This window comes from Amphibalanus amphitrite, unplaced genomic scaffold, assembly GCF_019059575.1.
Source record: "Amphibalanus amphitrite isolate SeventyFive unplaced genomic scaffold, NRLGWU_Aamphi_draft 001113F_arrow, whole genome shotgun sequence".
NCBI lineage: Eukaryota > Metazoa > Arthropoda > Thecostraca > Balanomorpha > Balanidae > Amphibalanus > Amphibalanus amphitrite.
In genome coordinates this window covers 58,116-80,770 of record NW_024882607.1, presented here as the reverse complement: position 1 = coordinate 80,770, position 22,655 = coordinate 58,116, and the positions used below count along the sequence as shown (strand labels likewise).

The following is a 22,655-nucleotide window of genomic DNA, read 5'->3' as shown; positions in this document are numbered from 1 at the left end:
GTTTACTATTGATAAAATAAACGCAAACTATACACGTGTTGAATAGGTAACCAAAAGGTGCTCGCCACCAAGTAACGTCTATAAAATACTGTATAGCCAGTGCCACACTCAATGTCCCTCCGGGACCTACGTCTCCAGTTACCCCTACCCGGTGTTTACCATGCCTTCCGCGCCAGTGATGCGCGTGTGCGTCCGGACGAGCATTGGGCACGCAGCACGATACTCTGCGGTGGATCGCATTTCGATCGTGCTCGTATTAGGGACAGGGCTCGGTGCAGAGCCGTGGGTCTGCCGATGAATGAGTGCGCCGCTGGTAAAAACAAACGGCTCCAGTGTCCGGTGACGCTGCGGCGCGGCGGTGCGGTGGAGAGGCCGAACGGCCGGCAGGGGTGGGCTCAACGAGGACCAGAAGAGGGTGAGGGACGACGGTCGCCGGTGGCAGGAAGGGCCGTGAAGAGGATAATGCCTGCGAAGGTGACAGTGCTTCAGTGGTTAAATATTATTGTGCTTGGAAATAATCATTGGCAAATGTGTTATTTTTAGTAAAAATGGGAAAATTTATCGTCAGTTTACTTCGAATTTCATTGTTGTAATTTGTAAATGCAGCATCGCCCCAATTACGTGCGTTTCTCAACTAATCGGGTATTTCGTATGGCGGCACTTATGCGGATGAGTTGAGTGAGAAAATAATGAAGGATTAGTAATCACGATTTATCTTGAAGGCAAAGCCTCAACTACAAAATATTTCTAAAGTTCATCTGCGCTCACACACCTCAAGGATGAAAACAAATTAGCGATGACATTGCACAAAACTTTATTGTTCAAGTGTTCAAGGATGCCTTTGGTTCGAAGAAGATACAATGGCACACGTAAGCGAATTGGCGAATCCTGAATAGTTACACAAAACATCAAACATGCTTTTACACTCAATAGGCTTAAAAACTATCTATCACAAAGAAGACTAGATACAGTTGGGACTTGGGATGAACAAGAATGACAAATTAGGATTCGTTGATAGCAATGCAACAATAATAAAAAGAAGCCCGACCAACTTCTTAAAACATAAGATACAAATATGTATATACTATCTATGACATGGGCTAACCGTAAAGTATGTCAATTACACAAAATGCATGCAATGAAGAAATTGCACATAAGAGCGTTTCGGCTTCTACGTTGTCCGTTTTATGAGCGTTGTCATGCTTTCTTTAGAGTTTTATAGAGAGTTGTGCTGACGACCAACTGACGACGACGTTTTAGTCAAACACGTGTTAATAACCTACTTATTTCGGAATAAGTGTTCTTCTTAAAGCAGCAATCCACGCTTAAAATGAATTCCCAGTCGGCCTTTTCAACAACATTGATGAATTATATGTGTCACAAAACATGAAACAGACTTGTTAAAACTCGAGCCACTCTTCAGAGCATACATAAATACAATACAAATGTGCTACAAGATAATAATCCCCAGAAGAAAAGAGATCAAACAGCGCATTATACACACAGGACACTAAAGTGACATTTACACGGAGTTTACATTTGCACGTCAGGTCGACGTAACGGTGTCAGTCCACACTTTAACATCGATACGTTGCTAAAGCCTGTCGTTCAGTTTAGCTTCTACATAAAAAATTGTGCGTGTGTGATTTCAGTTATCACCAAAAGTTCACATTTGTGCGATGGTCGACGAAAAGTTAGTACCTTGTGCGCTACCGATACAAGAGTCGAGGAGATAATAGCGGTAAAAGAGTTGGCCATAAGGAAGAAAGCTGGCTGTGAAAATGACAGCCAAGTTATGAATATATTGCACGTACGGGACCAAACGGAAAATCCAATTTGAACGATGTTCAAATGCAAAGAATTACCAGCTATAAATCCTACGAAATACTCTCTCAGTTTAAGAAGAATCGCGATATTCCGTAAAGAAAGAAAAATATGTCGAAAACCAGTGGTTCTGGGACCCACCGATAGATGTCAGCCAGGTCGCCCTTCAGCTCTCCACCAGATGTCACCGTTGTCGCGATGTGGCCACTGAGGGCATCCGCTAAGCGTCGTACGCGTACTCTGCCTGGTTGTGCATGACGAGTCGGTTATCGACGAAGTAGAAACTGTCCGAGCGCGTCTCGAACGGTGAGCGAATCATCTCCGCGGCTGGGGAACGGGAACGGGTAACAGTCAGATGGAGCCACAGGCCGGCAATAGCACACATCAGCTGGGATGTCACAGCTCACAGACCAGGCTGTGGAAACGTGTGCTGCTAACTGGCAAAAGCGTAATATTCTCTTCTTCATTCGAAAGCTAGCAGCCAGTAGAGCAGCATGGGACGAAATTCGACAGAGCAATTGGTCTAGTCAACATGACTTCCAGACATAAAGTCATTGGCCAGATTCTTGCAGCGGACCAAAAGGCCGCTAGACGCAAAACACTGCCAGTCATGACCACTGACCAGTCGAGGCTCGAGAGACAGTGTCATGCAGAATTTCACGATAGTGATACGGATGAGGGAATGATTCATAAGAGTGATCGAATCGACAAGAGTCAGACGTCCAAGCTATAGTCTGGCAACCCTAAGAAAGAACGGAGTTAAAGCGCCTGAATCACTTTGCACGTTTTTTGAGCACTTGAAATGTATGGCTTGGAGAAATTTGTGTGAAAAGTTGTGAGAGAAAATATGCTCTCACAATATAAATGTACATGCATCAATGACCGAAGCACTATTCTTTCTTAGGTTTGCCAGACTATAGTAAACAAGGAGAACACGAGTAAAATGGTAATGAACAAAGGAATAACGAGTAAAACGCTAACATTGACTTTGGAGAATGGTACTTTTTTTAAAAAGAAATTTTGTCCGAATGGATGAATGGGTGGCTATTGGCCCGGGTGCCCCGCTAAGCAGAGCTTGTTGCGAATGACACCACGGACCCACCAACCCGCCTTGCCCGCGCCCGGTTCACCGGTGATAATTTGGATCGAAAGTTTAACGTGCCGCAGGTAGATGGCGGCACGGTCCTCCCGGGTCTAGCGTGGCCCTCTCTCGCCAGTTGCCAGCTGGCTTAATATAGGAACGCGGGTCAAACGACGTGGAGCTGACCGTTCCGTGCTTCTATCCTCAGGATACTGAAATCCTTCTCCTCCACGCCGCAACCCCCTCCGGGCTGGACAGGCAACTTTATCTCATGCGGGCTGCTCCCTTGGAGCGGCACCGCTGCTCCTGAGGGAGCGCACCCCGTAGCCGGGTGCAGTGAGTGCCTTGGGGCTGGGTGGCCTGTCCTTTGGACGGGCTCAGCCCCGGCGACTCACTAGGGTGCCTGCCCAGACCAATGTCTCCCCCTAATTCCTACCATCCTTCCGGCTCTGCAATGGTCTTGTCGACCGAAAGGGCCTAACCCAACAAAACAAAACAAAGACGTGGAGCTTCCCGGCCGCGAACTCGCTGCCACCGAGTTATTTTGTTTTGTTAGGTTAGGCCCTTTCGGTCTGACAAGACCATTGCAGAGCCGGAAGGATGATAGGAATTAGGGGGAGACATTGGTCTGGGCAGGCACCCTAGTGAGTCGCCGGGGCTGAGACCGTCCAGATGACAGGCCACACAGCCCAAAGGCACTCACTGCACCCGGCTACGGGGTGCGCTCCCTCAGGAGCAGCGGTGCCGCTCCAAGGGAGCAGCCCGCATGAGATAAAGTTGCCTGTCCAGCCCGGAGGGGGTTGCGGCGTGGAGGAGAAGGATTTCAGTATCCTGAGGATAGAAGCACGGAACGGTGCCACCGAGTTAGGAGACGGACGCCTTATATACTAGGCCACGGGAAGGACAAACTTCAAGCTAGCGTCGGGATAAGCTTAATTACGTAGCATTTAGCATTATTCACTGCACGAAGCATAGCCAAAAGAGGGCCAACGGCCCGTACCGACTTACCCATGTCCGGGTGGATCCTTGGAAACTCGTAGATGTGTTCACACGTGTTTTTCGAGTTGGGAATGCAGTAGCCGAACTCAAAGTCAAACGTCTTGAGCAGCTTGTTGCGGAAAAAGTGACGCTCGATCATCCGAAAGTTGTTGACGGGCTTTGGTCCGATGGTGAACTCGACACTGGGAAGGAGAGGGAGCACGTCAGCGTGATTGGCAAAACGGCATGAAAGTAATAGTGACGTGAAGTTTTCACGACGAACTAACTAAAAAGGAACATGTGAATCAGTAGACAAACACGTTTTTGGTGTTTCAATACGCCTTCGTTCGACTGTTGTACAGCAGGATTTAGACGTTTTATGCAACGCCACACTTCAGTTGCTGAGGCAGTAATAGAACACTCACGACAAACTAAAAAAAAAAAACATGGATAAAGGAATTCACAGCGGGCTTAGATATACACAAAGGCATGACATTCAGCCGCCGCATGTCCCCTCCAAAGTTTCTACTCACGTCGCTCCGACCATTTTCAGTTTGAGGAACTTGGGCGTGAAGTGGTAGCGCACCATGCGACTGGCCTCTGGCGGCAGGTCGGGACTCTCTGTGTCCTCTCCGGAGCCTTCCTCTGTAACACAGCGGGGTGGGTATAGTAGGATGTGAGGGAGGCACTAGTGTGAGCGATCTGAGGGCTGAGGTTGGCAGATAAACGAGAATGAACGACACTGAAATAAGGAGTAGTGGAGTGGTTTCACGACCTTATCATGGAGATATGTGAATTAAACTTGGTACATTTTCCAAGGCTCGTGGAGCACAATTGACAATTCTGATGTAAAAATTGGCATGAAAACAGCTATCCAATCTTGAAACTTAACCAACGGACATAAGTCAGCAACAATATCATTGCATCACAAAACTTCGCGCAAAGCTACCGGATAATATGCAGCTTTTGTTTTGTTGGGTTAGGCCCTTTCGGTCCAATTAGACCATTTCAGAGCTGGAAAGATGATACGAATTAGGGGGAGACATTGGTCTGGGCAGGCACCCTAGTGAGTCACCGGGGCTGAGCCCGTCCCGAAAGACAGGGCGATCAGCCCCACGGTACTCACTGCACCCGGCTACGGGTGTGCTCCCTCGGTAGCAGCGGCGCCGCTCCAAGGGAGCAGCCCGCAAGAGATAAAGTTGCCTGTCCAGCCCGGAGGAGGGTTGCGGCGTTGAGGAGAAGGATTTAAGTATCCTGAGGATTGGAACAAGGAACGGTGAATATGCAGATGACATGACCGTCAGCTCTCTCCTCATGCCTTCCACTCACCAGTCGTGGGTTTCACGATCTCGAACAGCACCGAGCCCGTCTCCAGGTCTCGGATCTTGAACCGGGTGAAGTCGATGTTGTAAATGTTGGCATCCGTGCTACACAGGTAATCTGAGAAAACACAACGTACTGCTGTCACTGTCCGCAGCTACCTACGTACAGCTGTCAGCATAAATGGTACCGTGAGATTTGTGTCCTTTGTACTTGTAGAGCTATTTAGAGGATATGGTTTTGACGTTTACGTCATACTAAGTATAAATACCAAGGCAGGCTTTAGCTAACATGAACAGAGGGTTCTTTTATACCGCATCCAACTGAGTCGCACTATAAGACAAACAACTAACTAGAAATTCAAATAAGAACCCGGTACTAACATTCATTACGGAGCGAGCGAAGCGAGCGTAGTCTTTCCTTAGATTAACGGAAATTTCTGAGTATGAGCGGCCGGCCGGCCGTGGTCACGCTTTTGCGAGGCTTATATCTCAGCAACCACTTGACCGATTTACACGCGGTAATTTTTGTAGGGTAGCTTCATTCCTTCTACCAAGTATTGGACTATTCCTGATGCATGTGGGTGACCCCTTATGCACGTGCCACGTGCAAAACGAAGAGGTGTCAGTTTTGTAATTGTTGCAATATCTCGGTAACTACTTGGCCGATTGCGCTGAAAGTTGGCATGTAGGTAGGCACCCACTAGGCACTGCATATCCATGTGCCAGAGTTGGGGCGCTGCTGCACGTGCGCACGTGCAGGGGTCGTTTCCAGATCTCGAGAATGGCTCGACCAATTACCCTCAAATTTGGTACACAGTTAGGGACCGGTTAGTAGGGTGCCGTGCACAAGTCAGTTGGGACCCATTTTGCACGTGCGCACGTGCAGGGTGCCGCTTCCAGATCTCGAGAACGGCTGGGCCGATTGTGCTCAAATTTGGCACATCGCTAGAGACCGGTTAGTAGGGTGCCGTGCACAAGTCAGCTGGAGGTACCCCGTCAAAATTTCGCACGTGCAAGGCTCACCCTCTCGCTCGCTCCGTTAGTCGCCCCAAAAGGCGTTATACTGGTTTAATAACTGCCTGTGAGCTACGTTCGCAGATAGCGCGACCAGCCGCTCTCTTACTCTGAGTGGGTTTCTGCAGCCGAAGCACATCCTCTGGTGTGATGGTATCCTTGGCGAGCAGACTCTCCTCCGATACAGCCTCTGTGGAACGGAACAGGGCGCATCAGACGCAGCCACTGAGGGTGAAAGGAGGCTCTCGGATCAAGCTACTCTTGGGGGTGGGGGTGGGGGGTCATGGATCCGTAAGATCTAGCAGAGGTCCGTTGAGTTACATAGTCTGTGCATATAAGACTGAGACGCATTTAACAAATACTCCGGTAGAAGTGCTCCAGTTCAATGAAGCCGGCTATCCTAGTTTGGCTGCGCTTTGAGGAACGAAGTTATCAGGCTGCTGCACGATACGCGACATAACGAGACCATCAAAGCGTGAACGACTTATAACTAAGAAAGACCATAAACGAAATGCAAAGCCTGTTAGCGTTTCACCGTGCCCGTCCTTTTCGTACCTTGAGGCAGTCTGATGGGGACGGACTTGCTGGTACTGGAGAGGATCCCCGTGCCCTTGTCCTTCGTGGTGCCACTTCGGACGCTCATCGTGCGCAGCGGTGGAGGTTCAGGCGGTCTGCAATCACAGGAAAGCACTATCAGTTACACAGTGCACGGCAGTTAGTTCGATATACCACGTCCATAATGAGCATGTCAACGCGTATTGCGTTGTCGCCTCGTCGTGTTCGCCTCGTCGTGACCGTAAACACGCTCAGCGAAACCGATGACCTTTAATTCGCTATTCGACTAATCCGGGTAAAAGATCGAATTCAGCAGCATCGTTTCCTTTGACATTGAGCATATACCTATAATATCTTGGCGATTAGCTTGATGAAAATAATCCCGAAAGTGAACTTTCACCACTGGCTGTGTTTCAGGCTCAGCAAGTCGATAAGTGTTCTGTGTGATCGCAAATGGCGTCATCAACATAGCGGTGGATGATCCAAAAAGTAAACAGCGCAAGTCAATTTTATCATTCATTAGGTGCTCCCCAATTACAGACGACTATGATGGGCTCGTTTTTTTATCAGTAGATTTGTGAATTGTCATTGCAGCTCATTCGAGTTGGCCGTTTCCAGCTACAAAAATCGAGGTGCAAGGCTGAGTGTTATATTTACATCACAATGTAAGACAAGCTGCAACGAGAGCCGTGGTAAAGAACAGCGCAGCAGCGTCCAAACAAAACAACAAACACCAGTAATGGACTAGGGGCACATCTAAAATCACACTAAGACCACTCACAATTTACAAACCGAATCACAACTGCGAGCAGACTGTCATTTCAGGCACCGCACTTCACTAGTTAACTAGCACCAGAGTAAATTGCTGTGTCTCGCAAACCTGTCCAGTAGTGTTCATTGTCCACTGTCCAGCGTTCAGTCTCCACAACACTACCAATTATGTTCTCACTCTGTCCTTGACGTCATCACCTGACCAGTGACGTCACTGGCCGCTTGTTCCACAACTTCCCGCTGCTCTACTGCCGCCCGCTCTCGCTCCAGCCACCCCTCTGCGTCAAACTCGGGGAAGAAGAACTCAATCTCCCTCGCCGCCGACTGGGGGGAGTCGGACCCGTGCAGACCGTTCCTGGTATCCGTAAGCCCGTACACTGCCCGAAGACTCTCTGGATGCGAGTACACAGCCCGATACACCTTGGTGGGTCCCATGAGGCCCCTCCAGGCAGCGATGGCATCCGGCCGGGCGAGCACGAGCGCCCACAGCGGGCCACTAGACACGAACGTCACCAGCCGATTGTGGAAGAAGCGTCCGGCATGCTCGGCGTACAGCGCTTCGGCAGAGGGGCGGCTGAGAGTCAGTCGGCGGCTGCGCACCACGCGGAACTCTGCCGCGGAGAGGCGGGCGAATACGGCACGCACGAGCGTCGGCGCCGCGCTGATGTCCGGTTTGATGAGGGCCAGTGTCAGCTGCAGCGGCGCCGGCACCGACATGGCGACCGATGGCCCTAGCCAGGCGGAGATGATAGCTGAGGGAGGGGAGTGCCAGTGAGTTAGAGTCAGCTGGTGTGACAGGACAGGTACCTATGGTACCCAAATTATGATAGATATGATCACTATTCATTAGTATGCGCTGAATATTTGCAAGGCATGTCAAACCATGGTTGAAATGAAAATTTAGATAATTCAGCCCCTGCATAATATTCATGAGTGAAATCAGATGTGGTTTTGCTGATGTTATTAAAAATATACTGCCTAAAATATACCATTAGCATATGAACCATGCAAATGAAGTGGCAAAAGAGTGATGCAATAACAATTATGCAAAGAAACATCAAGTGCCTACTGCCTACATGGATGCATTGTACTACCTAATATAGATGATTGAAGGGCGAATTTTTCCAGCTTTCAGACAATTGATCTTCAAGAAAGTAATCATAAAAGCACTGTAAGCTCTGTAATAAGGCACAAAACAGCCCAAATAGTTCTATAGATAGTACAAATCTTACCAAAAAAAGTTGTCCATACTCAACAGAACAGATGTGTCCCACAGGGAAACAGGAGCTGCTACAGCCTGCCTTTTTCACTCTCCAGGGTGTGAACAGTGAATGTGTGAAAATTTTACTCTGCATTTTCAGAGTGGAGCAAGGGGCAAGGGCTGTGACTGTGACCGCAGAAGGTTGAAAAGAGTGAGAGGGGCCAGATCATTCATTTCCAATACACCAAGAGGCTAGGGAATGAATAAAAGCATCAACAAGTGCAGCAGACTGCAGGATAGTGAGCAGGGGCGGAGAATTGTCATAATCTCAGGGGGTGCTTTTCTAGCATCTGGCGAATGGAAGCTTCGAAAGCTTGCGTAGAAAAGCATGTGTAGGTACGTTTTCCAAGCAGCATCACACTCCTCGCGGCTTACGCAAAGCAGTTTGTGTCTCAGACGTAAATTAAGCACCCCTGGAGCACTATTGCACGGTGACTTTTGAATTTCAGGGGGTGCTCGAGCACCCCCAAAACCCCTAATTCTCCACCCCTGATAGTGAGTGAGCTGGGAATAATCAATGTACCTAATTGCTTCCTTTGTTTGTTTTGTCAAGTTAGGCTCTTTGGTCTAAGTTATATGTATGAATACTTTTTTAAGAGTATTCTCTAGGATGGTCAGTACGTTGAGTAACAAAGTGAGGAGTATATTTACAATATCTTTTGGCCTAACCAGACCAGACAGAAGGATGTCAGGTCTTGGGATCTGTCAGCAATAGTCGAGAGTACCTAGGAGACTTTAACAGTAGTAGGTAGTCTCTGACTAGTGGGCAGACACATTGATATCGGCAGGCACCCTGGTGACTCTTCGTAGCTGAGCCCATCATGACAAGTCAGTAACCGCTCATCCCTGCTGAGTGCTGAGTGCTGACTGCTAAAGGATGGTAACTAGCCGACAGCCGCACCTCAACCTGGCTACAGGCCACCTCCTGAAGTCCCAGGGTGAAGCTACCAGCATGGGATAACAACGACCATCCAGCCCAGATAGGAGGGCTGAGGTGTGGAGGAGAAGGATCTGAGCATCATAAAATGACAGAACAGAGCTTGTTTGTATGTCAAAAGTGAATTTCTATTTTTTGCAACTGACCATCTCGTTCAAATAAGTGTTTTACGTTTTATCTCAACTTTGTTCACTGAAAATTGCCCTGAAAATCCATATGAAGTAGATAGGCAGAGAGCAATTAGCGCTGATACTTACTACTAAAGCAATATCCAGAAAAAAAGATCTTCAAAGATTTTATCAACACGTTATCGATCACCGTTCATCAAATCGCCTCCGATCAGTCGGGGATTCTGTTCCATGGCTGTTCAGGTACGCAGGAGTTGCGAATATTCACAAATCAGCTGACAGCATAAGCCGTTCACGTTCGTAAACACAGCTTCTTTTTCAATAAAAGAACATGACAAATTATTAGTTTTGTTGGTCACTTTTTGAAATAATTCTGACCACAAGTATCTATGACGTCACTAGTAAAATACCAAAATTTACCGAAGTATTTCGTTAATATTGCACAAAAAGTTTTGCATTGCGCTTAAATTTTCGTATGAAACTTTCTTTGCTGTTTAATTTTAAAGAAATTTTGCTTCGAAACCTGTAATTTAATCCCAAATAACTCCTTAATTTGTACAAGATCTGTGACGTAAAATAATGTGTTTTTTGAACAATTACTTCTATATTTTTGTTCCGACAATAACATCGCGTCTGTTTCAAAATATTAATGCCTTTTTGTGCTGTGTGCGTTGAACGATCGATTTTTCCCAATTTTTGTATATTTCAGCTGAATATAGTGCTACAAACTGTAAATACTTTTATCAGTAGCAGCGAAACATCTTCAATTAAGGGGGGCACTGCCGACTTTTGGTCCCATTCTTTCCATGCAACGCCCATAGGGGCCATAGGGCAGTGTTGTATATTAACTTATATAAGTTATATATATTAACTTATATATTAACTTAGTGTTATATATTAACTGTATATATTAACTTATACGGGCTTGCCATAGGACTAGTGTTAAAATGTCAAAATCAAGGAGGGACGGTGCCCTGGTGCCCCCCCCCCCCCCGTTCCTCCGCCTATGAATTAAATGCACCTGATAACCTGCTAACCTTATTGTATCTTTCACTCAGCATTATCTTTCTCGTATGCTTTAATCTGCGGCCCAGAGCCGTTAAGGCTGAAGGCAGTTCCTTTTTTACGAATGTACCTGAACAAAATGGATTGCCAGCTGGAGCTGGAGTCCAAGCCTAACACATAGTTTGAATGTGTGAATATGGATTGACAGAGCTGGAATCCAAGCCAAGGCTGAGATAAAGCAGAGCTTGTCATGACTGGTAGAAAAACACGAAACAAATAGTGCATGGACACGTTTCGATTATTAAATCTTGATAGTTGATCAGCATGATATAACCTCAGAGAAAACAATGTATCTTGTTTTCTCTTTGGTTATGTCATGCTGATGAAGATTTGATAATTGAAACACGTCCATGCACTAGGTATTTGTTCTGTGCTTTTTTTCTACTTGTCTCTATCAATATACACTCGTCATGACTGTCATGAGCAGACTACAAGGCCTTCCAGTTTTAGAGTTTTAGAACAAGAATGCCCTGCAATTACATATCTCATGTCAATGTGATTCCTATCAACACTTCACTCTGTGCATGTGTTTTATCCTACAGGAGCAAACCCTCAGCCCAAGAAACAGTTAACTTTGTGAAAACATATGGTCATCATGCCTGAAAAAGATAAGTTGCTGAAGGAAAATGTTGGAGATGGTCCTGGTAAGTAGTTTTGCTTGAGCATTTGATGTAATTTCATGTTGAACTTTCACTCAGTTGATATTTAAAGCATGCTTCACCTAAAGCATGTCCATCATTTAAATGTGCATTGTTGTGCATTGAAATAATACATTTTTGTTCAGAGCCCAGACATTCACTGCATCTTATTTATATTCCAGGAAGCCGATCCAGTTCCAATGGAAGCAGCTCTCCAAAAGTGCTGGACATTCCTTTGGTAAGTAAGAACACACCCGGCCATCTGAGACCTGACAACTGTGAAACAGACAAGCTCAATCAACTGCAAGATAACTGATCTCATCTGAACCTCTTTTTAAAAACTAGTCTTAACATCAAGCATTTTACTGTCTTGTTTGTTACACTATGCTACCTTACAGTCACCATGCAGTCAGTTTTATAATCTCTAACATTACTGCAGACTGCAGGTACAGAGAGGAACTGTCAGTGGAAACTGGAAATGCTTTAATTTCCAGTAGCATTTATGCAAGAATACAAATGCTAATAAGTCCACTGTTTCAGAATTCAGGTCATTACATATTAGTGATTAAAAATTCCTGATGTCCCTGATTAGAGAAGAATGGTGCATGCAGACAGGAGAAGGCCTGTTCAATGCCGTCCTCGTTACTCCCAAATTACCTACGGACTTGGGATTGGGCGTCGTTCTGCCTTGGTTCTGCCTCATATTTCCCCACGAATATCGGCTGACTAGAAGATACGAAGTAGCAACGAACCACCAACCAGCCTCTCAACTCACAAGTCACAATTCGGTCGCTTTAGAACAGAATCAATCACCCCCCCCCCCCCCGCCCCCCTCCATCCTAAACATAAGTCTCTTAGGCCTAGCTATCAAATATCTAAATGTCGGCAATGGTATCTTGCAGGCAGTTTCCTCCATGCCACCTCTATGTATTGATGGGACAAATAAAGCAAACCAATCGATATGCGCTCACGAACTTGACATGGGGATGATCGTAGTTCCACGGGTAGCGGAGACGGATTTTTTCCCGTGTTATGACTGATAAGCATTAATCGCCGGGGTATTCTGGACACCCCCCCCCCCCGAATATTTTTTTTCGTTGATCTTTATCGCCGAAATTGAATTGGAATAACTGACACTTCTTCTCCTGCGCATCGTCCGGCTCGGATTCAGCTCGCTCTACCTGATTTCGTACCCGACAAAGTGTCCTCTAGTTTCGATAGATCGGCTGTCCTCTAGTTCCGCTAGGCCATCAGCCTTATAGTCCTATAGCCTCGCTGCTCTCCAGCTCCGATAGCCCAGCTGCCTGCTAATTCCAATAATTTACCGACTCACCGGACCAGCCTGTCACCGTGAGACCGGTGCACGGTCGCCGGGTTGGTTCCTCCCACCCGGCCGACAGCGACCCCGGGTCGAGACCAGGACCGGGACCAGTCGTGGTCTCGGTCTCAGCCGGGTCATCACTGAGCCGTCAACCGGTCGGCGCCGCTGGACCTTCCCAGTTATATGCTGCGTCGTCCAAGTCACAGTCCAAAAGTCTGTCCCAGTCAGTGTCCATCAAAAGTCGTGTCAGTTTGTCTGCGTCCATATGTCTGTAGTCCCATAGTTTAATGGAATATGTTACGCTGGAGGGGCGACTTATGTTAAGACAGGCAAATATTGGTAAATGATCAATTTTTGAAAAAGGAGGAAGTGTACCACTGTCAAGGACCATTTCTGGGTTTGATACTATAAGAAGATCGCGTAAATTGGTAACACTGGTGTCTGCATAACGTGTGGGTTGATTAATGAGCTGCTTGAGGTTGAGTGAATAAAGTTCATCCTGTAGGGTAATTTCAAATGGTGTTACGGGGCTATGGTTAAATAAGTCTGAGTTGAGATATGTGTTTCCAGCAGGGGCATTCCACGTCAAATCAAACACCGAAATCCGTCATCCCCTTCGATTTTTCTGAAAATTTGTAGGCAGACTGGGCATGGTTCAAAACTGAGTTACGTATAATATTTTCGAAATTTGATAACGTATCGCTGAGATATAGGTCATCGAATATAGCGAAAAATGCCACACATCAATTTTTTAAATGGCTATAACTCTGGTTCCTTTTCTGGTATCAAAATGATATTAACAGGGTCTTATAGGCAATTGATAAGGCTTTGATTTTTAATTATAAAATTAGATTGAAGTGACCTTGAAATGCATTTGACCTTGAATTAAAACAGAAAAATTTAAATAGCAAAAAACACGTCACCTTCGATTTGAATAATTTTTACATATTATGTCCGTCACAATGTTCCTAACCATCTGTGAAAAAATTGGAGTGGGCCATTCATAACTTTCGCGGCAAACGCCGTTTTCATGCATCAACATCACGCAACCGCGCGTGACCTTGAAAGACAGCGTCAAGACATGCTTGCTTGTGCACACTTTCTGAAATGAATGATTGCTGATTAGTGATATCCCAAACTCTGCGAGAATGGAAATGCATAGTCATCGTAGTCAAGCATTCACGTTCCATAGTTAAAGTGTCTCAGGCAAACGGTATTTTGCGGTGAATTTTGAGCCGTGTGGAAATGCATCATGAAGTAAATTCAACGAAAACATTATCACGCAACGATATCTTCACGTCTTTTGATCTTCACTATACGAAAGAACATACATTTTTTCGTAGGTATGGGGAATTTCTAGTTAATCCAATAATAAATATGACAGTTAGCGGCCTGCTAAGAGTAACATGTCGCCGGCTGAGGCGGGCTCGGCCGATGCGGGAAACGCAGCAATCACAATTTTGTGTTTACACGTTCATATTTCAATTGTTTACCAACCGATTTTCAAAATTATTTCACCATAAGATTGCCTGTATATTTCTTAGTCTTCTCACAAAATTTGATGCGAATCGAACGTAATCAGCGGTAGGGAGCGCGATGTAAAGACGGAACCGTTCCGTTCCGTCCCGGCACAGTCTACAATTCAGGCGGCGCGTAGCGGTCGGCGCCGGCTGCCGAGTCGCCGCGTCGCTGCGGCGACAGGAAGTTCACTTTACACCGCTATTACTAGAACAGTTGTGAACCGATTTTCTTATTGCTTGCACGATGAGATGTCCAATTCAATTCTTGACAGGTAGCCATAATTAATTTCGCATTAATCTTATGAGATATTGGCGAAAAACAGGAGGGGTGGGCGAAATTCGCTCTTCCCCCTCCACTGCGCGTGCTAACATACGTTTGCATATGTGCAATTTTCTTCAAAACTTATGAATGGCCCACTCTAATTTTTTCACAGGTTGTTAAGAATATGGTAGGCAATAAAATATATGAAAATGAGCCAAATCGAAGGTGACGTGTTTTTTGCTATTTCAATATTTGTGCTTAAGAACAGAGTTAAGCAAATTTCAAGGTCATATATTTAAGTAGGTGCAATTCTAAACAAATGCTTAAGAAATTACCTAAACAGTAAGGTTTATTTCATTCAAATCAAACAAGTACAACCAAAGTTATGGTCGTTCAAAAATATAAAGATGCAACATTTTGTAAAAACTTGATGCCCTATATTTAGAAGACCTGTGGTCAGAATGTGCAAAAAACATCAATGTAATGTCCGGGGCCACACAGGAACTCGCTCACAAATTTATAATGAAATCGCTGATGGTAAGGTGCAAAACAGCCGATTTTTGTTCGATTTGACGTGGAATGCCCCAGCATTAAAATCTCCCAAAATAACAATATTGTCTGGTGAGTGGACTTGAGCTAGGGTTATGGATTCGTTCAAGTTTTCTAAGAAATTAGTATGCTGTGGTGCGGTCATATTCGGAGGAAGGTATACTGTGCACACTATTACACTAAATTTACCTAATTTTATCAGACACCAAATCCATTCATAGTCGTGATGTTCGAGATGAAAGAGTCGTTTAACCGGAATATTACTGCGAACGTACATAGCCACCCCTCCCCCATTTCTATTCCTATGTTTAGTTAATGGGTCATGAAAGTTGTCAAGGGTGTAAAGAGAAGGGTGTACTGTGTCGTCAAGCTTTGTCTCAGAAATCCCAGACAGACTGACGCTCTATTAACTGCAGCCAAAGCAGCCATTCCAAGTCGGAAAATTACAATAAAATCTCACGACAAACCATGGCTTACCATTGAACTTAAACGAGAAATACGCAAGCGGAATAGGCTTTTCAACATAGCAAAAAGACGTAACACGGACGATGACTGGGAACGATGGAGACGACAGCGAAACAAGACCACAGAGACAAACCAAAGACTTAAAAATAGACACATACAAAACCAAATTGACAAACTTCTTGACCATAAAAAGGACCCACGATCATATTACAAAATTTTAAACAGTATTATCGGAAAAAGGACTCATCGTAGCATGCCACCGCTTATAAATCAAGACGGCATACCAATCTCAGACGACTTTGACAAAGCGACAATCTTAAATGACCACTTTGCATCCCAGACTCGACTAGACACACACAACTTGCAAATGCCTGAAATCCCTATTCCTGTTCCCCCTATTCCTCCGCTAACGGATGTCCAAGTCACCGAGCCCGAAGTTCTCAAAATTCTAAATTCCTTAGACATCAACAAGGCAACAGGCCCGGACAAAATTCCTAACAAATTATTAAAAATGTGTGCACTTTTACTTGCTGAACCTCTGTCCAAACTCTTTAACAAATCACTTCAACTAGGAAGGTTCCCCTCACTTTGGAAAAAAGCCTGTGTCACTCCAATCTTCAAGCAAAAGGGATCTAGCTCAGATCCAACAAACTATCGTCCTATTAGTCTTCTTCCCAATCTCTCTAAAATTCTCGAAAAAATCGTTTTTTCCAAGATATATTCTCATTTGAATGGAAACAACTTACTTTCAGAAAAACAAAGTGGATATCGTCCGGGCCATAGCACACAAATTCAGCTCTTGTATCTAACTCACCAGCTATACTCTGCTCTAAACAAAAGCCAAAACTTTACAGCTATCTTTCTTGACATCTCGAAATATTTTGATAAAATTTGGCATGATGGACTCCTTTTAAAATGCAAAATCGAGTGCAATATTTCCGGTTCTCTGCTAGCCTGGCTTAACTCTTACCTTACAGATCGCGAACAGGTTGTTCGTGTTGGAAACAGTCTATCATCATCCCAAAAAATACTATCCGGTTGCCCCCAGGGCTCGGTGCTTGGACCTCTTCTGGCCTTAATTTACCTCAACGATCTATCAAACAAGACCAAAAATGACGCTCTCTTTTACGCTGACGACACTTCACTTTACTCTTCCCATCCCCACGACAGTCAGGATCATAGACGCTCCTTGCAGAACGACCTGGACGAGATTAAACGATATGGGACTGACTGGGCCATCACCTTCAACGCTAAAAAGACACTACAACAGACATTTACAAACCGACGAGACAGCTGTCCTCCAGCACTCACATTTGACGGGCAGGACATACCGACCGTGACAAGTCATAAACATCTCGGACTGACACTCTCGACGGACCTTCACTTTCGCGCACACATCAATAACGTCATTCGGACAATTAACATTCTCCTAGGACCGATATATCCCGTGGCTAAGCTTCTTCCTAGACCAGTCTTGAACAACATTTACTCTACCTATATAACACCTCATTTCGACTATTGTGATATTATTTACGACGGACATTTGACATCAACTGACGCCATCCGACTCCAGACGCTTCAGAACCGCTGTGCCAGACTTGTAACAGGGACGCTTTATCGAACACCAACTACCGCATTACTTACCGAACTAGGATGGGAACGACTTGAGACAAGACGATTAATTCATAAGCTTCTATTCTTTCACAGACTTTACTTCAATCATCCTCCTCTCCCTTCATACATTAAAGACATATTGACAGAAACCAGACAAGACGCCACGGGACTTAGACTTCGCAATGCTCAATCTCTTACTTTCCCCCCTACCAATCTCACTTCTTTCTATAGAGCCTTTTTTCCTTCGACAATAAGACTCTGGAATACTCTCCCAGACACATTGCGTAACACCTCATCCCGCTCCGCTTTTGCTCGTCAAGTCTGGCAGCGATTTGGGGCACCAGAGCCACCCACTTTCTTTTCTTTCGGCAACAAAACGCGTAACACACTACACACACGATTGAGAGTGGGCATGACGACTCTCAAGGCACACCTGTTCAATATACAACACCCCAACACACCCAGCCCAGTATGTGCTTGCGGTTATCACGATGAGAACACAACTCACTTCATACTCTGGTGCCCACTTTACCATACACAAAGAGTAAAACTTATAAATGCAGTTCGAATCATCACTCCAAATTTTGACAATTTCTCAGCAAAATTAAAACTTGATACCCTTCTCTTTGCAAAAGACTTAAACAAGCATCAAGGCACACAAATCACCCATCACCTTCAGACATTTATTGTAGAGACAAATCGGTTTACCAATACAACATAACTGTTTAGTTAGTGCATTTAAGTACCATTGATATTAATGCAACACACTGCTTACATAACACTACACTACATTACAAAACACAAAACATGACACTATGACGCAAGCTGGCCCGATTGGAGTCGTCCGTCGCCTGGGGCCGGGTACTGTCTGCTTTTTTGGCTCGGCGGGTTTCGGGCGGGGTCGACGCTTTCTGATGCTTTGGTTTGGTCATGTGTTCTTTGTTTAACTTAATTGGAGAGGCGCCTTTGATTTAAGCTTTTTGCTTTTGCGCCAATCCTCTATTGTTTTGTTCGTTGTTCTTGTTTACATATGGAAAAAAAATACAATGAACTGAACCTGACCGCGCTGACCTCTGATCCTTTGATTTGTCTCCTCCTCGGCTCCTCTGCCGGGCCTGAGATCGGACAAGGCGCAAGGTTGTGATGTCTTCGTCCAACATTGATAAGGCACGTGGGTTGGTACGTGTGGTAAAGGCACAGTGATGTGCACTGCTGTTACGGCATTTAGGCAAGACACAATGCTCTCAACAGGATGATAAAAAAAATGCCTTAACACGTCGCCCGTTCCATCTGATTTATTTATTATATGCTTGTTTATTTATTTATTTTTTTGTCGCCACGCCGTCCACGATGCAAGCTTGAGGGCTCTTGCCTCTCATGGCCCCGGCCACTCCCAATTGTCCAGTTTTCCGTGGTGACCCCTCTAGCGCGGCGCCGCGGGTAGCTGGTTATGGACCGGAACTCCCATCGACCTGGTAAACCGGAAGGATTAGCCCCCCCCCCCTCCTTCTCCTCCTCCTCCAGGGAACTGAGCCCTGAGGACCCCCCCCCCCCACTGACACGTTATGTAGCGGGTGCTGTGATGGACCGGTGTCGGGGGAGGGGGGGGGGGGGGCGTTACCGGTAGCTTTTATAGAGGTCGATGACCCACTCAAACATAGTGGGTCTACCCACTACTCAGTGCTCCGTGTCGTGTGAAGCTGGCAGCTTAGCATTGGGATTACCTACTTCCTGAGCTTCAGGATTTTGTTCGTTCATAATGCTCAGTGAAAACACATGAGTACGATGTTTCGATGCATCGTAACTGCTTGCAGTTGCAACTAGCCAACCATGATGAGTGATGCGTTGTTCATTGTGCTATGCATAGTGTGTTATTGTATTTTTATGCATTATGCATGGGCGATAATGCTTATACAAAATGCACGTATGCTAAATGAAAACGTGAGAACTGGATTTCGTTTATTTTTTCCTACCGCGCGAAATCCGATGAAAAGTAGGCTCAAGCCTAAGGTGACGGCCGTCGGCCAACATTCCTGACCTGACCCTGCTACTGAGCTGAAGCTAGTTTGGAAGTATTTACGTTGGAGAATGAAGACTTCAGTTCTCAGGCTCGTGGTGGTCTCTGTAGTTCGCCAGGGGTACAAAAATCAAAAATCAAAACACACCTAACGTGTGAAATGTGAAATATCACACGAGGCGTTTGGTCGAATGTCGAAAATCGTCGTCGTTGAAACGTCATCGGTTATCTTGTGGACCGACCGGTCTGGCCCGAGAGCCAACGCCATGATGTCTCAAAGGGGGCTAATATTTGACCGGTAATTTGTATTTCCAATTGTAGTCCCTGTTTCGTTCGTCAGTCATCACTTACCTCTCAGTTGACTGGCCCGCGCCCATCCCCCAGCTCCCCTGTCTAGTTTGGTTTCTGGCTGCGCCCCTGATTCGGCTATCAGCTGACAGTGAGTGGCATTGCTGATAATCGATCCGATAGACCCACCTGATCAGGGGCGCGGGAACTACTTTCCGACTGGGGGGCACACCATAATAGAGATCAACCTAGGGTACCCCCAAATCTAGTTTTCTCACCGGTTTTAGGCCACTTATTTTTCACCCCTCGGCTTTTTCAACAAAAAAGAAAACATTTGAAAAAAGTGTGGTATTCCATCTCAAAGCTGTGGGGGCACCGCCCCCACGGCCCCAGAGTTGGGGGGGGGGGGGGGCAAGCTGCCCCCACTGCCCCCCCCCCCCCCCCGGCTCCCGCGCCTATGCACCTGATGGTGAGGCCTGGGACGGCTTAGAACATTTTTGCATGGAGCAAGACGAGTTTTCACCTCGTCGCCACTGTTAAATACTGAGAGGTCCAAGCGGCACTGTATTGTCGTCACGACACCCGCCCGTGTGGGGCACCAGGCACAGACTGACACACCCAGCCGCGCGGCCGCCGGCCGCCGGCCGCCAGGTCACGCCATCCGCGCCTCAGGCTATCTAGCCCAGCTGGCCGGCACGGCGCAGCCAATCCCAGCCACCACACACTTCTTAGAGTCCACTTCTTAGAGGCTCTTAGAGCTCTTTCATTCAAATGCTTCACAAATTATTGACGAATCCAAGCCATTTTTTATTGGTTTCCGCATTTCTTCCTCAGTGCTCAATGCTATACCTAGACATTTCTTGCTCTAACGGTATTTCGACTTCATCTAACGAGCCCCTCCACAATAGGACAAGTCCATCCTCAGTCTGTTGCTATGGATCATGGCCCTCCACCGCCGTTTCCCCAAACTATGATGACTTGTCGTTCGTCGTGCTCTGGCGGACTTCGCACTGCCCCCTCCCCTCCCCTGCCGTCGGCGGGAGCCCGCGGTGCGTCCTTGGCGTGTAGTCGCTGTGGCTGTGACGTGGTTGGTCGGCGCTCGGGCTGGTCGGGCCGCTCGGACTGCCGCACTCGGCGGTCGGTTGCGGTGTGGCGTGGTAGCGCTCCGGTGAGGACAGTGAGACAGTGAGGACTGAGTGTGAGGACAGGAGGAACTGCCGAGGACGATATGGCGGCGGAGAGGACGTACGACATACCTGCGGTGAGCGATGAGGATGGCCGATGGGGTCTCATCACTCGTGGTGTTCTCACTTTCTGTGTCTGCGTCCATTCGGCGTTGCACTGCTGGCTCGGGAGAGTCGTTAGGCAAAATTTATCTTGTGAGCAGTCACCCTACAGGCCGGCGTATGATTGTATCGCAGACTCCGACTCCTGCATGACTCCTTCCATCGCATGCTGATTGAATTGAAACCTGCTGCTAATTAAACGTAGACTTTGAATTGTATTTGTAGCTTCCGGTATCGCTTTTGGTGCTCTTTTTTGTTGTTGACGGATGTAGATTTATTTGATGTGCTGTGCCACTATCCTTTGGGATACGTTCTTTGGTTTCCCACTGTTCAAAAGTAATAAATAGCGCATTCGAAAATTCAAATTACTGATCCATAGGCGTAGGAACAGGGGGGGGGGGCAGGTGGGCAAGTGCCCACCCACTTTTCGAGGTGGGGGGGGGGGGGCAACCATGTGTTTTGGCCCACCCACTTTTTACTCGAGGCCCCTCGTCTCGATTTGAGAGGATGTCGTCACCTTCCAGAATAAACAAACTCGGTAAAAAATAAGTTCCACGAATCCCCACGCACGGACTCCAACGGGCCGTGATGGATCCAAGGAGGCCCTCTGTTCATACTTGTCAGTCGAAGCCCCTGAGACTGATGGCCTGAGAGGCCCTAGTGGATCTGGGGAGGCCCCAATATCCACACTGGTCTGGGGAGGCCCTGACACTGGCGGTCTGGGAGGCCCCTCTATCCACACTAGTCAGAGGTCTGAGACTGGTGGTCTGGGAGGCCCCTCCATCCACACTAGTCAGAACAGGCCCCTGACACTGGCGGTCTAGCCGAGGCCCCCTACCCTCACTAGTCAGAGGAGGCCCCTCTATTCTCAATAGTCAGAAGAGGCCCCTGAGACTGATGGTCTGGGAGACCTATCCATCTACACTGTAGTCAGAGGAGACCCCTGAGACTGATGACCTGAGAGGCCCTTATAATCACAACAGGCAGAAGAGGCCCATGAGACTGATGGCCTGAGAGGCCCTTCTATTCATACTGGCCACAGGAGACCCCCAAAACTTTCGGTCTGGGAGGTCCCTCAATCCGGGACCAGTCAGAAGAGTCTCCTGAGACTGATGGCCTGGGAAGCCCTTATATTCACACTAGGCAGAGGAGGCCCCTGAGACTGATAGTCAGAGAGGTCCACTCCTAATGAATCTGAGAGGGCCCTCTATCCACATTCACACTTTTCTAGGGAGGCCCCCGAGACTGATGGTCTGAGAGGACCTTTTATTTATACTGTCCACAGGACCAGGAGCTCCCTGAGATTAATGGTCTGAGAGGCTCTTCTATTTATACGAACCAGAGGAGGCCCCTAGGATTGATGGTCTAACAGGCCCTTCTATTTATACTAGCCAGAGGAGGCCCATGAGACTGATGGTCTGAGAGGCCCTTCTATTCAAACTAGGCAGATGAGGCCCATGAGAATGATAGTCCGAAGAGCCATGCGGCGGCAACTGGCCGTGGCCATATTTCGGCTCGGTAGGGCCCCACAGAGCTCATGAGAGCACCTCAAGGGCTCTTAAGTAGACACGCTTATCCCCATAATGGGTATGTTCTGCTTATGAAGCTTAGGAACGATTAGCCAGACTACAATGAAACTTTGAATGTAGCTTATATGTATCGTCACCCTTGCAGCTGCAACTTTAGCTATTGACATCTTCTTTTCGATCACTCCGCATTAAACAATCGCCAGTCAAAGCCAACCGTTGGGATTGGTAAA

At 46.8% G+C, this 22,655-nt stretch overlaps 3 protein-coding genes across 10 annotated transcripts in view; 1 reads left to right on the top strand and 2 right to left on the bottom strand.

Moving 5' to 3' along the window:
- Positions 1–1,303: 1,303 nt before the first annotated feature.
- LOC122370243 (protein unc-119 homolog B-like) lies at positions 1,304–10,091 on the bottom strand. Its single transcript, XM_043345674.1, has 7 exons — positions 10,001–10,091; positions 6,775–6,890; positions 6,329–6,409; positions 5,213–5,323; positions 4,417–4,528; positions 3,914–4,086; positions 1,304–2,151 (listed from the first exon to the last, which is right to left on the bottom strand). Exons 2-7 carry the CDS (start codon positions 6,860–6,862, stop codon positions 2,045–2,047), a joined length of 672 nt encoding a protein of 223 aa, XP_043201609.1. The 5' UTR covers positions 6,863–6,890; positions 10,001–10,091; the 3' UTR covers positions 1,304–2,044.
- Positions 7,408–10,086, bottom strand: LOC122370244 (nucleoside diphosphate kinase 6-like). Of its 2 annotated transcripts, none has more exons than XM_043345675.1 (2): positions 9,994–10,086; positions 7,408–8,297 (listed from the first exon to the last, which is right to left on the bottom strand). In XM_043345675.1, exon 2 carries the CDS (start codon positions 8,260–8,262, stop codon positions 7,720–7,722), a length of 543 nt encoding a protein of 180 aa, XP_043201610.1. In that variant the 5' UTR covers positions 8,263–8,297; positions 9,994–10,086; the 3' UTR covers positions 7,408–7,719. The 2 variants fall into 2 exon arrangements, with proteins under 2 accessions (XP_043201610.1, XP_043201611.1); XM_043345676.1 differs by lacking the exon at positions 9,994–10,086 and adding an exon at positions 8,778–8,988.
- A 392-nt stretch (positions 10,092–10,483) lies between the features above and the next one.
- The window catches only part of LOC122370242 (aldehyde dehydrogenase family 3 member B1-like), a 43,307-nt gene continuing 31,135 nt past the window's right edge, over positions 10,484–22,655 (top strand). The window contains exons 1-3 of one of the 7 annotated variants that reach the window (XM_043345668.1): positions 10,484–10,502; positions 11,479–11,580; positions 11,757–11,812. In XM_043345668.1, the coding sequence (XP_043201603.1) occupies positions 11,523–11,580; positions 11,757–11,812 (114 nt within the window). In that variant the 5' untranslated portion in view covers positions 10,484–10,502; positions 11,479–11,522. Of the gene's footprint in view, positions 10,538–11,478; positions 11,581–11,756; positions 11,813–20,315; positions 20,872–22,655 lie in introns of those variants that run through there. The other 6 variants (XR_006254543.1, XM_043345671.1, XM_043345670.1 and 3 more) reach the window with 6 other exon arrangements.